Source organism: Dermacentor andersoni, chromosome 2 (assembly GCF_023375885.2).
Source record: "Dermacentor andersoni chromosome 2, qqDerAnde1_hic_scaffold, whole genome shotgun sequence".
NCBI lineage: Eukaryota > Metazoa > Arthropoda > Arachnida > Ixodida > Ixodidae > Dermacentor > Dermacentor andersoni.
In genome coordinates, this window is record NC_092815.1 from 69611373 (window position 1) to 69628836 (window position 17464).

At 42.5% G+C, this 17464-nt stretch overlaps 1 protein-coding gene across 1 annotated transcript in view; it reads right to left on the reverse strand.

The window, feature by feature from the left end:
* Window positions 1–17407, reverse strand: part of LOC126541891 (transmembrane 6 superfamily member 1-like) — a 42116-nt gene extending 24709 nt beyond the window's left edge. Inside the window, exons 1-3 of the mRNA XM_050188854.3 lie at window positions 16550–17407; window positions 13601–13672; window positions 5812–5941 (exon numbers count right to left, since the gene is read on the reverse strand). Of these exons, the coding sequence (XP_050044811.1) occupies window positions 5812–5941; window positions 13601–13672; window positions 16550–16778 (431 nt within the window). The 5' untranslated portion in view covers window positions 16779–17407. The remainder of the gene's footprint in view (window positions 1–5811; window positions 5942–13600; window positions 13673–16549) is intronic.
* Between the last annotated feature and the right edge of the window lie 57 nt (window positions 17408–17464).

Genomic DNA, 17464 nt, shown 5'->3' on the forward strand with positions numbered 1-17464 from the left:
AAAACCCAATGAATTGAGCTGTGCAAAAGATAGTTGACATAAATGAAGTATTCTATTCTGCAATGGCTGCCCTTACAACTAAGACTAAGTGCAATGGCTGGCACATATGCTTGTACACACTACACCACAAAGTACAAGACCTTAATTGATTTATGGGGCTGCCCGTGCCAAAACCACAATCTGATTATGAGGCAAGCCATAGTGGCGGACTCCGGATTAATTTTGGCACCCTGATGTTCTTAACGTGCACTTAAATCCAAGTGCACTAGCGTTTTAGTATTTCACTACCGTCTAAATACGGCTGCCATGGTCAGAATTTAACCTGCGACCTTGAACAATGCCATAGCTATCAAGCTACCACGGTGGGCACAGAAGTGTTGATTTGGCATGCAACCGCTTCTGTAGTGTCGCCTAGAACCTATAGTGTTTTAATGCGGCACTGCGTCTGCACACCCTGCATCCGCTTGACAAAGTTGCGTGGTGTTTATTTTTCAGAAATAGTAGAAGCGAACCGCATCTTCAGTTCGCCTGCAACCACCGTTTCCTTGCCTTCTCACATCATCTTTTCCTTCTCCCACCTTCTCCCCCTATACGGGAACTGCAAGAGTAGCAGGGCTGTAATTCACTCAACTCAAAACTGCGTCGTTTCTACCCATTCTCTGCCTCCTCTTCCCCCTCCTCTCTACAGTTCTATCTACATCCCCTCTGGACTTGAACATTAATAAAAAGGTAAGTGCTGCAGTTTCTGCAATGCTTTTCATGGGGGTCACGGATAATTACAGCTGTCAAGAGGCTAATATGGCGACATCCAGGGAGCTCCAAAGGGCATTGTGCCCATGCCATGCAATGGAAAGGTCCAAACAAATTTCTTGCGTCGACTTTCCTTTCTGCCATGCTGCTGTTAAGTACATACATGCTCTGAGGCACCCCCCAACACAGTATGCCAGACAACAGCAGCAGCAGCACAAAAATCGATGGAAGAGGCAAAGAAAGCTTCACTTTAAAAACAAAAGAATCAAGTCGACAACCCTGTAACTCGGCAATAAAAGAATGCCATCACAAATCACTAAATTTCATCTATTGAGACAAGCAAGGTCAAGAAAATTGACAGATTATACACCACTCCCAAGAAAAAAAATGTCAATTTATGTATAGGACTTCGTGAATATATTGCAACGGCTTGTAAACCCTCATAAATATTGCAACAATTTAACATAAGTAGTAACTCCTATGTCAAATTTGTTTACTTCAGATGCTCTAAAAGATGCAGTTTCACATAACTGTGATATCTGTTTTTGGTGCAGAATTAAGAACTTGTAAGCTTCGTGCTTCAGTTTTTAACACCAATTTTTGGCTACTTTTGTACGAGCTGTGAGGCCCTGATTCAAAATTTAGGTTCCTACAGATGGAAGAATTTGTTTTTCTCTTTAAAGGAGCCTTGAACCACCCCTCGGGCTTGGTGAAAACACTTTCTGCAAGCATATGCTGATGCAAGTAAACTGGGCCAAATTTTGTACTCGTGCGCAGTGCATGGAGCTTGGAAGCAAGAGCACAAAGTCGCCTTATTCTTAAACACTCAGTTTTCAACAGAGGCCTTCTTTTTACCCATGTTGGGGCAGTCGGCGGCAGCTCCTTGGCAAATTTCCCCAGAGCACTGCCATTGGTCGATAGCTGACATCAATCATAGATTATGTTTGGATCAGTGCGCTTCCGCCTGCTGTTACTGTGTATATTTATTGACTCAGTTTACAAAACTGGCTGAAGCAAGTGAAAATCCTCGCTTAGAATTTCGATAAGAATTATGCACTTCCAGAAGAAGCCGACTAGTGTCTGCTTACTAAGCTTGGCCATGGCCACCCACGTAGGAACTAAACTGTCGCCACACTGCTTATCAGTTTCGTAGCCATGTGGTCCCACTAACTTTAATTAGTTCTGAACACTCAACTAGCCTCAAACTATAGAAACTTAAGGTCACACCACGCGTAAGCTTGCAAGTGCATGCTCACTCCTGGCAGCTCCTGGCTAGATACCTTGACAGACATCACTTCGTACTGAGCTGTTGACAGAACATCTAAATGCGCAAATTCGATGTGGCTACTATTCATCAGTCAAGCTGGTGCATGACAAAGCTGGGCCGCACTACGTAGCATGGCCAGACTGGAGCACATAAGCACGAGCGCACAATGCAGCCCAGTCATGAACATAGCAAACGCACTACAGTTGCCATGCAGCTGTGTCTGCTACATAACGTAGATACTGCAGCTGCCACCGGGGGCCGCAACGAGCCCACTCACTGCTGAGCTCACTGCGACTCGCCAAAGACAATCGTGTGCTTCGAGTAGTCTCGGTGAGCCACATTGCTCCAGGTGCACTGAGAGCCTGCCCAAACACCAACATCCTGATAGAACATATCTGCTTCCCGAGTTGCACACCTTTGAGGTGTGTCGCCATCATGGTCAAAGCTCGTTACGTGTGAACATACCGTAAATACAATATTTGGTTTGACCCTCGGAAATTGTGTCATTGCTGTAGAGATAAGTGCAAAACGAAATGTGCTACTTGCCACTCATTGCAAGAAAGCCATGCATAGCCATCTAGTACACTGCAGCAGAGCAAAGAGATGAGACATGGTGAACTCCTCCATAATTTGATGGATAGCCTCCAAGTTTGGCATGTCATAGGCACCAAAATCAGGAGTTGTGGCATATCCATAAACATCCAAAATCAAATTTGAAGTAGTTTTTGGCAATCAAAGTATTTCTGAAACAGTATTTTAACTTCAAATGCATTTCTTGACTTTGATAAAAAGTGGTTCAGGGCTCCTTTAAATGCAACCAATTTTAGCCAAATCAGTTCAGCCATTGTCTAACGAAGGAATTTCTGCATTTCATGTGCATCTAACCAAAATCGAAGTTGGTCCCAAGTGAAAGCTTACTCTAAATTCTGCAATTGCAACAAGCTTCCAAAAGTTATTACGTATTGAGTTAACTAGCAAAAACTTAATCATAGCAGCGATTATCATGCAAATTTTTGTCCACTGCTGCTATGTAGCTTGATCAGCAAAAAATTTTTTTTGTTACAAATCCCAATTTCTAATAACCTTAGATTTGTGTTACTGAAACATCTACACTAGTGGTGTACTTTTTCAGCCTCCTTCACTAAAAATGCCTATTTATTGTTTTTCAGAAGTCATGCACACACTGTGAGCATCTATCGGCACAGGCTTGTTCTGAAAGAAAAAACTAAAACAAAACACACAGGTTGTGAGGGATACCATATTAAAGGCCTCCGTAATAAGTTCAAGTACCTGATGTTCTTTAAAATTCACCTAATTCTAAGTACACAAATACAACCTTTGTCCATAAAGTTCCAAGACTCAGTCCATTAAAAAAAATGCATTTAACATTGAAATCATTTGCGCGGCACCCCTTCGAAATAGTCTCCCTTGCAGTCTGTACACAGCTTCCAATGCTTCTTGGGGTCTTGGAAACAGCTGGAAAACTCTTCTTTTGGCAGGGCTGTCAGCTCCTTTGTCGTGGCATCTTGAATGGCCTCCATGCTTCCCATCCAGCTACCTTTTAAGGCTCTCTTCACACGTGGAAACAGGAAAAAAATTGCATGGGGAGTGGTCAGGCGAGTATGGCAGATGGGGAAGTAAAGTAATGCTGTGCTTGGCGAGAAATTTTGTCACGCTGAGAGCAGTGTGCAGCCTTGCGTTATCGTGAAGAAGGCTCCATTGTCCAGATGCCCATAGATCAGGGCGACGGCATCACAGTGCATCACGCATGTGTTGGAGCACGCGGATATAAAACTCCTGATTCACCGTCTGCCCTTGTGGGACGAACTCGTGGTGTATGACACCTCTGGCATCGAAAAAAACTATCAGCATCGTCTTTGTTTTGGTCTTCTGTCGCCGCACCTTTCTCGACGCCGGAGAGCTTGTGAGCCGCCATTCAGCGCTCTGCCTCTTTGTTTAAGGATCGTATTGAAAACATCATGTTTTGTCTTCAGCAATGATGTTGTCGACGAATGCAGCATCCTTCTCTGCCTCGGAGAGCAAATCAGCGCTCACTAAAGCCCGCGTGTCCTTCTGGTCCTGTGTGAGGGAGTACGGCACAAGTCTGGCATTTAGCTTTCGTTTCCCCAAGTTCTCACGCACAATTTGGTGGCATGTTGTCTTACTAATGTAGAGAGCATCCGACAGCATGCGGACTGTAATGGTGCGGTCTTGCTGTACAATCTCCCTGATCCAAGCCACATTGCTTTCATTCTGTGAGGTTGCAGGGCACCCCTGCCTTGTGTCGTCCTCCACCGACGTTCTCCCCGAAACGAACCTCTTGTGCCACTCGAAAACTCACACCCGCGATAATATCTCGTTGCCGTAGCGTCATGAAAGAGCTCATACATCTGTGTGGCTGTCTTGTAAAGCAGCACATAGAATTTTATGTTTACACGCTGTTCGAGGTGGACTTCCATCTCTCCACATTCACTCACAATAGAATGCGCAGACGACTAGTGACAACGTATTTTTCTACATGTAGTGCCATCTACACTTTTAAGCAAAATTACACCCTTTTGCCATACAACAATAATCGTCATCTGTCTTGTCCGCATTTCCTTTCTTTAACGCAGCAAGCCCAGTCCTTCCCAGCAACGAACGGCATGCGCGTTATCAGCATGACATGGCATTTCCGACAAAAAAGTAGTGGGCGCGGCGTTTTCAAGAAAGGAAACGCAAGCAAGGCAGATGACGGTTATTGTTGTGCGGCAGAGATACATCCCAAAGGGTGTAACTTTGCCTAAGAGTGTAGTGGCTGCCACAGCAATTAACATAAATAGCTCAGGTTAGCCCGAAAAGATGGCGCTACACATATGCACCAACATTTGTTTTGGGGAAGCATTTATCGAGAAGAAAATAAATCAGTCTCAAAACTTCACGGACAAAGGTTGTATTCCTGCATCTTTCCTCCATCAAAGTGTGACTGCCATGGCCAGGTATTGAACCTGCGACCTTGTGCTAAGCAGTAGAGCAACAGTGTAGGCTCTTCTGAAGACGTCTTGAAGCTCAGCCACCCAATGACCAAATTACCCATTTTGTCGTGAATAATCATTACGAACAGTTCGACAAAACAGTTTGATAAGAAGGCACTATACTCAGACAACTTTTTGTGGCAACAAAAGTAGACCTACCAAGGCAAAGCACACACACAAATGAAAGCAGTTCTGAAAAAAAGGGCCACATTTCCATCCACCATTAGGAGAATAGAAAACAAAAACACCTTATTTACAGTAGCAAAATAAGACAAAAATGGGCCACTGAGTGGTAAACTTGACTTACTTTCTTGCTTTTAGAAAATTTAAATTACATTCTGGGGTTTTACGTACCAAAACCACAATATAATTATGAGGCACGCCGTAATGGGGGACTCCGGAATAACTTTGTCCCCCTGGTGTTCTTCAATGTGTACTCAATGCACAATACACAGGTATTTTTGTATTTCACCCCCATCAAAATGCAGTCGCGGCGGCCATGATTTGATCCCGCGCCCTCAGGCTCAGCAACACAACACCAAAGCCACTACACCGCCATAGCAGGATTTTCTACTTTTCTCTTCCACATCTGGTCAAGTGGAATACCTTCACATGTGGGAGCTACACCAATTCAGTATCTGCTCCAAGGAACCAAAAGACTACTTGGCACGGTAACAAATGTGCAGAAGCTCTGCCCGCGTACCATTCCCTTTGTTGTCACAGAAAGTTGTCCATGAATATAGAGGGCACTTTCTTAGAGCAGCCACAATGTTTACCTACTCCCAAGTCAGTGCGGCCAACATCATCAGATGCATGGCGTACATCACAGTCCCGTGCCAGTATGACGCCATGGCTCCATGGCTGCACCGGAGGTATGGTTCACCAACCTTCAGGTACACATTGACAAAGCCTACAGTGGAGACAGAGCAAATTAAACATCCTCAATAACAAATAGTGCTCAATGTTCTATGCATACAAGGAAGGATTAAGTGACTGATAGCACTTTACATCCCAATGCACTTTCAGGGATACCATAGTGAAAAGCACCAGACTAATATTGACTACACAAGGTAGTTTAGTTCGCCATGAATGCTCACTAGATGCGCATTCTTGCATTCTGCAGCCAGTGAATTGCAGTTGCTACGGCCAGCATCAAACTCGCAATCTCAGCCAAGCTGCAAGAACGCCATCGCCACTAAGCCACCACAGTTCAGATTAGGAGAGCAGAACTCCACTATAATGTTTCTATTTTTACATTTACTAGTAGCACCAATTCCTATGGCTTGCCATATAAAAGTTATGAGAGTTGTATTGTATTGTGTGTTTATGTTGCTGCACACTAATATAAATTATTGCATCATGCCGCTACCATACCCACTGCAACAATTATGCATTGCACTGTTGAGGCTCAGACACCCTCAAGCTATACAGCAGACTCTGCTTAAATGGAACTCGAAGGAACAGAAAGAAAGTGTCCCATTTATACAAAGTCTCATTTAAGTGAAGGTCACAAAAATCACCAACAACAGTTTTATTGGAAAAGTGTTCAGTAAGTTAACATTAGTGCAATGAAAAAAAGATACATTATTGTCTTTATAATATTGCAGCTACTCTTGCACAAGGTTCATATGCGAAAGTCACAATAATTGTACACTGTTCTTTCATTAAAACAGCACTGCAGACTCCATTAACATCTTTTGCCACCTGGTCCAAAATAGTAGTGCGCACCTTAGCACTATATGTGTCATGTTCACTAGAATCTTAGTCTTCACCATAAACTTCTGTGATAATATAATAGACGGTCTCTTAATAGCAGGTAACAAGGGCACCTCTTGAAATATTGTATTCTTGTGTTGTGAGCAAAGCAGTATAGAAGCAACCTGGCTGCAAAAATCTGTTTTGATACAGCTCTCTTCCTTTTCAGGGATCACTTCCTGCCTAGCGAAGCCATCATGGTGGGAGCACCGTTGCAACTTAGATACCTTAATTTGCTTTACCTGAACTATAACTGCTCAATAGATTGGATTTGCTTCAACATTCAGCATCACCATTTGACATCCCATTTGCACCATAACTGTAGATTGGGTACGTGATAGTATCAGTACCAGTTCTGTTTAACCAGAAACAAAATGAAGCATTCCATTTAACAGAAGTTTAGTTAATCTATGGGCAAGCAACCAAAGCTAATGTCCTCGTTCAGTGTAATTTGTCATTTCTGGTTAAGAGAGTTCCGTTTATCCAGAGTTCACCATAATTTTATACCTTTCTATGTAAGGTTCATTCCCCGATACTTTCGCTAAAGTAATCTAATTCATCGATTTCAATGTGCCAAGGCATAGAGTCTAACTGGCATCCGCGTTTTAATGATGCTACAAAGGAAATCCATAGAACAAGCGCATTTCGTATGAACCATTTTTTAACTTCCATTTACACAAAAATTTCGAACTACTTCATTCCAGAGTGCAACAAGTGTCAAATTGTTTATTCTGCAACACAACTCAAACAGGCCCCTCAATTGCCCATCCATTTTATCATTTCAATGAGACCACACAAAAATTATATTTTCAATTTACTTGTCAGGCAATGTTTTGCTTTAGTATTAAGTTACGCTGCTGCGCACTGTCTTTCATAATGCCATGCAGCAACTAACCACATTCCCCTCTCCCATAACAAGACAAGTCTCATTGTACTTCTGGACATCAATCACGAGTGGCAATTGCACATGATTTTGTCCAACACCAATGTACCACCATTATATAGCCAGTTAATTTCGAGTTTAATGTCGTTGTGCTGCCCTGTGGCCTATGAGGAATGCCATAGTCTAGGAGGCTACAGATTAATCCAGCAGCCTGAAGTTCATCACACAACTAAATCTGTGCACGAGTGCTTTTTGCGTTTCACACCATCAGAGAGCAGCTGACACATCTGAGAATTGTATCCATGCCATTGCACTCAGCAGCAAGTGTTATATCCTAATTATGACAGTGACATAATGTCATGTAAGCTAATGACAAAGGGTGGGAAGAATGGTAAATAAAAATACAAGGCCTGCCTCAAAAGTATGTGACCACTGTGCTCCTTTCAGATGCCTGTTGATTTTTTGTGAACAGTCAAAAGTCGTGTGGGCCTATGTCCGGAGAAGAGAGCTTGACAAATCACCAAAATACTGTGCAGTGCCAAAAAGAAAAAAAATATCATGTGAGCAGCACCAACAGGGGTGCTGTACTGGTGCAGTTGCCAAGGTCTTCAAATTCCTCTGTCAAAATCCAGGGGCAAATGTTGCTGGCACCCGCTGCATACTCAAATTATCTTTAAAATGGCATTCACACGATTTTTTTTATATCCCAAGCTGAGCAACTTCTCTGACAGTGAGCCGATGATCTCTCCTTATCACTCGAACATCACAAAAAATAGCATAATTATAGCTAGTTGAAGGCCTCCCATAGCGTGGCTCACTCCAAACACATGTTTGGCCTTTCTCGAAGCAGTTGCAGCATATGTTTATTTGCTTCATGACCAAACCATCATCTACAAGCACTGTTTGAAACTTCCATGTGGTTTATGCTTAGCTGTCGCCAAGCTTTGCGCATAAATTTATGCGTTATCTTTGTTAAATTCGCTTTGTCATTTTTACTCACTCAAAATTACACTGAGACGGAACAACTGTAGTGCTTGACACAACTGCTACCACACAACAGCTGAGGCAACTAAAGGACACACCGCCTACAGGCTAAAGACATCAAGGACCATACACCCTCATTTCATAGTTTGGCCAACCTGCAGCCTGTAGTTTTCTCCAAAAAATAAAAAAAGGTCTGATACATTTCAGAAAAGCCTTGTAAATGTTGAAAAATATGGCAACCGAATTCCACTGCCACTAAGCTACCAGGCCAAGTGCCACTGAGGCAAAACCCATCCTACACACTGATAGAAAAAAAAAGGAAGGAAGGCCTTCATTGCCACCACTATCAATAAGCAAGGTCAAGTCACCAACGCTCTCACAGTCAAGACCCACAAGTCTGAGATAGCAGAACAGGTCGCCATCGCACTCGCGCTCACAGACCCGACCACCACCCACGTCTACAGCGATTCACGCTCGGCCGTCAAAGCCTTTCAGAAAGGAGCAGTTGCAAGCCCAGCACTACAAATACTCAATAGATCTGCACCGCTGCAGCATCACACCATCTGCTGGTTCCCGGCACACCTCGGAGAGATCGAGGATGCCCCTCGCAATCTCAATGAGATGGCTCACAGGAGCACGTGAGACCTAACCCTCCGCGACGCCACCTACTCTGGTCGTGACCATCCCAGCGAGAATCGGGACCCTCCCTCCACATACGAGATCACAAAGCACTTCTATCTAGACCGCAGAATATACAGCACACCTCACAATAAGCTCACCAGGCCTCAAGCCCTCACGTTCAGAATGCTTCAAACAAACACGTACCCCCCGCAGAACAGACTACATCACTACATGCCTGACCTATACAAAACATCATATTGCGAAAATTGCCATAGCACACTAGACGTACATCACTTGCTCTGGCCGTGTGGTCGGACCCACGCAAACAAGGATCAAGACTCCGCCAGGCTACAAGAAGCATTACGCAGCATGGACCAGGCAGAGCAGCTCTAGGCTGTCCAGCGAGCCCACGATGCGGCCAGGGAGTTACAACTCCTGGTCTCAACGTGGGAGTAGCCCGCTCTATGGGAACTTGCGCCCCATAGCTTGCAGGACCTGTTATTAACGTTATTTCATCCATCCACTAAGCATTTGCTATTAAATCTTTCGCAACTTAATCTACATCCCCTTGTCCTAGACTGGATCAAAGATTTTCATCCTAACTGACATAAATCCGTGCATGCAAATAATACTTCATCAAACTTGTGTTTTATCTGGCGTGCCACAAGGCACTGTTTTGGGTCCACTACTTTTCCTCATTTACATTAACGACCTGCCCAGTAACATTTCGTCAAAGATATGCTTCTTCGCAGATGACTGCATCATTTATCGCCCGATGCTTGACGTAACAGATAACCAAGCACTCTAAAGTGATTTACTAAAATTAGATAAATGGTGCGATGGCTGGGTAATGCATGTGAATACTAACAAAACATCTTTGGTTTTTTATTTAAATACTTTCTTAACAGCAACAACACCTATTCACAATCTTATGTAAAGTACCTAGGCATTACTCTCTCCAACGACCTAACTTGTACAACGCATATAACCAAGATTATTGACGACGCAAACCATACCTTCCGTTACCTCAAGCGAAACATAATGCATGCCCCTCCTTCTGCAAAATTACTAGCTTACAAAACACTAATCCGACCCAAATTAGTATATGCTTGTGCTATTTGGGATCCTATCAAACGTGCTCTAACCGATCTCATTGAATCAATACAAAACAGCGCCATTAGATTCGTATATTCCACTTACTCTTACACTATCAGCGTAAGTAGCCTAAAAAAAAAAACAAGCATGTTTACATAGTCTTCAAGTTCACTGCAAAATTGCAAGGCTTTCATTATATCACAAATTTTTTCATGTTTTGCCTCATTGTTCTCCCATCAACCCACCTCTAAGCGCATCAGCCATAATAAAGCTATATACCCCCCTTGTGGCCACACCGTCATGTACCTTCAGTCGTTCGTTATCAAAACAGCCACTGACTGGAACAATCTTCCCTCAAACATCGTCCTTCACATCAACCGTGTTCAGTTCAAAGCCGCCATTGAGTCTCTCTTTGTTAACATAAACTAACTTTGTAAACGTCAACGCCCACCCCTCATGCAAAACCCTGCGTACAGGGTCTTTGAGGTACTTAAAAAAAAAAATTGATAGATATGTCAATCAATTATCTATTTAATCGTGAATAAACAATGTACCCATGTGGGGCTTTCTCCGAAAGCAAAATTATAAAGCAAGGAGTGCATGAGGGCTCCATTTTAGGTCCACTATTATTTTGCATTTATATGAACGATTTACCTGACTGCCTTAATTATACACTTCCTATATTATACGCAGACGATACAACTGTTTCCCGCTTAGATAAATCATCACTTTCACTAACTTGAAATGTAATTAGTGCCCTGTATAAAATTACTGATTGGTGTAATGCCAATTTTCTGATTATAAGCCTTACGAAAATGCCACTCATATTTAAGTCATCACAGAGACATTTACCTTGCTCTCCGACCATAACACTCAATGGGCATGGCATTTATAATTAGATCACCACATTAAGTTTACTAACCACATTGCACACATTAAACAAAAAACAGCATTTGTCATTACTACTCAAATCACGTGCATTTTTTTCTCCATAGAAGCATTATTATCATTGTACTAAGCTTTCATTCATGGTCATATCACTTATAACATTGTTTCACAGGGTAATACTTATCATTGCCATCTTTCCACTATTCAGTACATTCGAAATTGGGCTATTTGCATGAAAACCCGACGCCATTTTTTCTCTCATGCCTCCTCACAACTACGTACAAACCGCATACTTCAAGCTATAGGTTTGTTCAACTATCATTTAGTGATATTACTTTTTCAAATTACTAACTAAACAAGTTTCTTACAACTCGTTAGTTCTGATATACTTCTTAATCCTAATAACGCAAGGTTTGCAGAACAATAAAATTTTCTGTAACTTTTATGTCATACTAATTACGGTAAGATGGCTTCCTCTCTTTGTGCACTTGAACTTTGGAACAGTCTACCATATGCCATTAAATTGTCATCTATCTTGTACTCGTTTAAATACCAATTTACAAATTATTTGCTGTCCGATTAAATTTGTATAATGTTATTCTGATAATTTGCAGCTTAATTAGCTAATGTTCTGCCTTTTTATGCGTGCCCTCACTCGTTTCTTGATTATTCTATTTTTTGTTTCCCTGCTGTGTATTCTGCTTTATTTTTTATATAACAATTAATCAAGGGTCCTGGTGCAGTCTCGGACTATGGGACCCATGTCTGTACATTATTTCTAGTAACTAATTGTTTGAATAAACAATAAACTGAAACTAAACTTTATGTTTCACTGTTCATTGCACTAGAATGCATGTGCTTGTACTGAGAGTTGTCTTTTTCATCTCTACCTGCTAACCTTGTCTTTTCATGCATGAGGATAAATTAAAATTAAATTCTGGGGTTTTATGTGCCAAAACTACAATGTGATTATGAGGCATGCCGTTAGTGGGAGATCGGATTAATTTTGACCACCTGAGGATTTAACGTGCACCCAGTGCACAGGCACTTTTGCATTTCAACTCCATCAAAATGTAGCCGCCATGACCAAGCTTTGACTACACAACTTCATGATTAACAGTGCATTCCCATAGCCACAGCCGCCAAGGCAGGTCATGCATGAGGTGCATGACTGCGACACATTCATCATTATTGATTTACTCTTGTTTTGCATTTGCGATATGTAAGGGCACTATTCTCTGCGACTATGCACGGTCAGCGCACTCTTTTGTGGAAAGAGCATCTATGCCATTCTTTACTGGTCACGAATTATTGCTGTGACAATAGTTGCTAGTGCTTAAATTGTGCATTGGCTCAACACCAATGCAGTTTGGCAAATGAGATTTTCCCAGATATTGAAGATTTAGCACCATAATATGCCAAAATAATGCAATCGTTATGGTAGTAGTATTACAGCAGGTACCTGTCCTTGCAGCAATATCTCGAACATGGATGCTTATTGAATTTATTTGGTGCAAAGTTGATTCCTAAAATTTCACTAGTGTAACAGCTTTTCAGTGCTAGAACAATGTTTTAAAGAGGTTCAAATCGAACTAGCAGCCAGTGAAACCTGCATGCGTTGCAACAGACACAGAAGTTCAAATCTTTTTGTCTCCCCTTTCTTGTCACCATGCTAAATAGCGCTAAATGCGAAAGGAGTTTCTAACATGCTCTGCAAATCAATTTCTCCACATCAAACTTTCAAGAACAGCAACACAGGCTAGCCTGTCACTTCCCTTCAGTATGCAGTAATATGCACTGTACGACAGTGCACAGCAGGCATAGTATTGTGACAGCAATTGATAGTTTAAAGACAAGTACATTATGTGAAGGTTTGTGGACTACAGTGATCACAGAACGAAATGCAACAGGGAGCATTTAGTAGAACCCTGCACATGTCAAAGTACTCAAGAGTACCATGTCATGTCGCTAGGATCTGGTCACTAAAGGTAACGTGGACTCCAATCTAAGTGTACGCACCAAAATTACGTTGATGCGAGACGAACTGCAACCAGTAAAAACGAAAGTTATGTGCAATTAGTTAGCCTTAAAGTGAAGCGTTTCATTCCATGAGCACTGTACATCAACATGGCTTTTTTAAACCCAGTGTGTACCTCTAAAACCCATCATGCAGTTCAGTTTATTCCACAGTACAATATTTGCATGTCCAAAGCAGATATGATGGTATTCGAACAACTCAACCTGGCCGAGAAGTGGGAACCAATGCACGTAGTAAACAAAAGGAAAGTGACAACCTATCTATGAAGAGCGTACATGCGCTTAGGCTTTGAAAGGTATACAAACCTGATATGATTCCATCTAGCTCTAGGCCCACAGTAAGGGATGCAACGCTTGCAAATGCAGATACCGCCAAGGCTGCACAGTAAGAAGCGAGGAATTGAGAAAGCACGCCTAACAATAACTCAATGTTATTACAGGCCAGCGGGAAACAATGAAATGATGACAACACAGAAATTTGTGCATTGAACAATTAAGCAACGAGTTCCTCTAGCAAGATAAGCTCAAATATCGTTGAAATACTAGAACATTCTTTAGAAGCCTAAATTTCTCATAAAACGAGTGCATAGATGGGGTGATCACTTTTAAGTTTAGCAAAATTTTTAAATATTGGCTGCAGCACAACACGAATTTACAAAAACACTAATTAATCAAATTCTGAATTACTTAATCCACTGAATTATATATATACCCAATGTGTGGGACCAAATACATGGGTGTTCCTGTAACTTTTGCACTTCAATGCATAAACGAGCATTTTGTTTAAAAAAAAGTAAGTGGAACCACAGTGCATTTTTATGACGAGTTTGATAGTGCATGTCTTAAAAACTGGTGTCATTCAGTAAATACATGCAAAATGGATACACCTCGCAAACTCACTGGCTACAATTTGTAAATTGCAATATTTGCCATAAAGTAATTAAGAAGTTAATTAGTGATTTTTCTTCATGGAAGCCATAGTATACTGAATTACACTGTCATGCGGGAAATATTTAGGACAAGCTGGCAGATGTCTTAGTGATCACATACGAGAGCACTCAAGCAATGCTGACAAATCAACAGTGACCAGTTGCACTTGCTGATCGCAAGTTGATCGCAAGTTGATCGTGAACGCAAGTTGATCACAAGTTGATCACAAGTTGATCTTGTTGCACACTGCATATGCCATGGCTGCAGCAAGCCTTTGTTCAAAAAGACTAGACTGATGGCCAGACACTCTGATCAAGTGACACGGGAAATTGTAAAGGCATTTGAAATGAACAGAAACAATGATTGCGTGAGCTGCTTATCTGTTGTGTTGTCAAAGGAGGAGATACTGTTCTTGTCACGACAGCAATGGCTTGTTATGCTTTTAGGCAATCTGTGATGATGTGGAGACATTACACTCCCTTTCCATCTTTCATTGTACGGTGCTATATATACTGTGACCAAGTACAATAAATCATCAGTTAATAGTGTTCTGTCCTGCATGCCTTCTGTCGTGTTGTGCGTTTCTTTGCACTAAAAACTTAACACACAGTACCAACTACCCCACTAGTCTGTTTTCTTGAGTAATTACCAACTGGCCCCCCAATGTGCTTTGTTGAGTAATGTCCACCTCTTCGAATAATCCAGGTTAAGGAGAAGAATTATGCTATCTGCCACACATGTATTTTTTTGTAATTCCGGTAACTTCAAAGTGATCAACCTGCATAATGTCTATGAGAACTTGACTGCAGAGCCTATATACATTTACAATAGACTGCGCATTAGGCTACGCCCTGTCACTCTTTAAAAAGATGTTGCGATATTCAATAAGTAAATACTAATATGTTACTTGGTCACAAAAGGCGCTACCTACTTAGCAAGTGCAGGCAGTAAAATGGTATGTAGTACTTTTCACTACTTGCAGAACCTAGGAAAAAGCACTAACTTGGTACTAAGTACTACTGCAGCAGTACAGTTACTACAATCTGAAATATGGGGTGATCATTTTTCACTATTACAGAATTTTTAAAAATTGCCTGTTTTGCATAACAATTCTAGTCCTTGATCTGGAATTCAGGGGCACACATTACTAGCACGAGAAATCGAAATAAACATTCAACTCATTAACAAAAACTAACTAGTTATCTTCTTAATTACCTTACGGCACATATGGTAATTTACGAATTGTAGCCAGTCAGATTGACAGACATATATACACTTAAAATGAGTATCCAGAATGACCCCAGTTTGGAGATAAGTGCCATAAAATTCACTGCAAGAATACAATTTTCCACTTTTCTTAATAAAACCCCTCTTTTAAGCATTTAAGCCCAAAAGTAACTGGAATGCCCATAAACGAGAAGGGGGGTTAACCGAGGGGCCCGATTTTTATTAGTCATATCATAAGAAGCCAACAAACACTGACACCAAGGACAACAGGGGAAATTACTTGTGCTGAATAAATAAAGAAACGATAAATTAATGGAAATGAAAGTGGATGAAAAAACTTGCCGCAAATGGGGAACGATATATCCCACCTGCGAAGGTTGTGGGACCGTTCCCCACGTGCGGCAAGTTGTTTTTCCATCCACTTTCATTTCCATTAATTAATTTATCGTTTCTTTATTTCATTTATTAAGCACAAGTAATTTCCCCTATGTTGTCGCTGGTGTCAGTGTTTGTTGGCTTCTTATATGGAATGCCCATGTATTTCGTACCACACTTGGGAAAATGTACCGAAACTGGCGTCGCAAACTGCAATGCGTACCGTAATTATAATTAAGTTAATTAGCGGATTGTTGGTCTATAGTTGATTGCGCGTTTCGATTTCTCGTGCTAGTAATGCCCGCCTCTCTGAATAATCCAGCTCAAGGGCTCTAACAGGCTATTTTTAAAAATTCCTGAAAACTTAAAAATGATCAAGCCCGCATATACTATACGCTCGACAGTGCACCTTCGGGCCGCCGCATCTGCTGGCACTTTACCACTGAAAATCCACGGCTTTACTTTAAACATGCATAACACGCGCCAATCACCCGCGCCGCTATTCGTCACGCCCAGTGACGCAGTCGGCAGGCGCATGCTATCTCGCCAGGTGTGCACGGAAAACCCAAACAAGCAGCGCGCTGGCACGCGTCGTCTAGCGCTGGGCGCGCGACGGAGCGTGAAGCCGGAATGAAGCAACACGCAGCTGCCCGCGTTGACAATGACGCAAGGACATGCGCCCAGCACTGACGCGCAAGTATATTACAGCAAGATGACACTTACCGTAGAACCATATCTGTTCGCGTTTTCGGCCGTCCGCCAACGGGGCCTTCCTGCCCGTGGCCCAAAATAAGAGGCCGGCTACGGCCACAAGTACCACTGCTACGCCCACACAAACGGGCAAGGCGCTATCCCACTTGAGTAGCTGGGCGACCACGTTGAATGCGTACGTCGTTGGGACGGCGAGCAGGGACACACCGAACACTTTGGTCGCAGACGAGAACGACGACATGACCTGGTTTCGCGACGGCTCTGCGGTCTGGTCTTCGACGATAAAGCGCCCGTGGCGAGTGGTTCAACGCCTGTCCAAAAAAAGCCTTCGACTTCCGCGGTGTTTTCCTTGCAGTTCCCGCAGCGCGTACTCATCAGAAAAGACGGAAGAAAATAAACTCCCCACAACCGAGAACACAGGCAGCAGCCGACGTCGCCTCGAGATCTTGGCAAGAGTTCAACTCGTTCAGCTCACTTTTCTTCACTGCGTCGCGCCAACATAAGTCGGCAACAGCGGAGAAAGCACATTATGCCTCCATCGGGAAGTCACAAAGCGTGCAGCGCAATCGCGACGTTATAAAATTGCGCAGTTAAATTGTTGCGCGTCGCTTACATCAGTTGCTGCCGCGTGACGAGGCCGCCTGTTGTTGCTTTCCTGCACAGCGCGACCCATAGTTACCAGACGCCGAAGATTTGCCGACTAAAGGTAAACGTTTTCGGTTTCGTTCTTATAAACTATGGTTTCGTCAGAATGTTTCATGCGCTGCGGTTATATCCCAGCAGTTATTTTACGCGTCTGCACACACCGCTCGCGCTACGTGCACACGTTGGCATGCGCATAAATAAACCGGTTCTTGACTGTGCTTGTACACAAATTCCTTTCCACGAACAATTGCCACGAACTTCACTCAGGAGCAAGAACAGAGA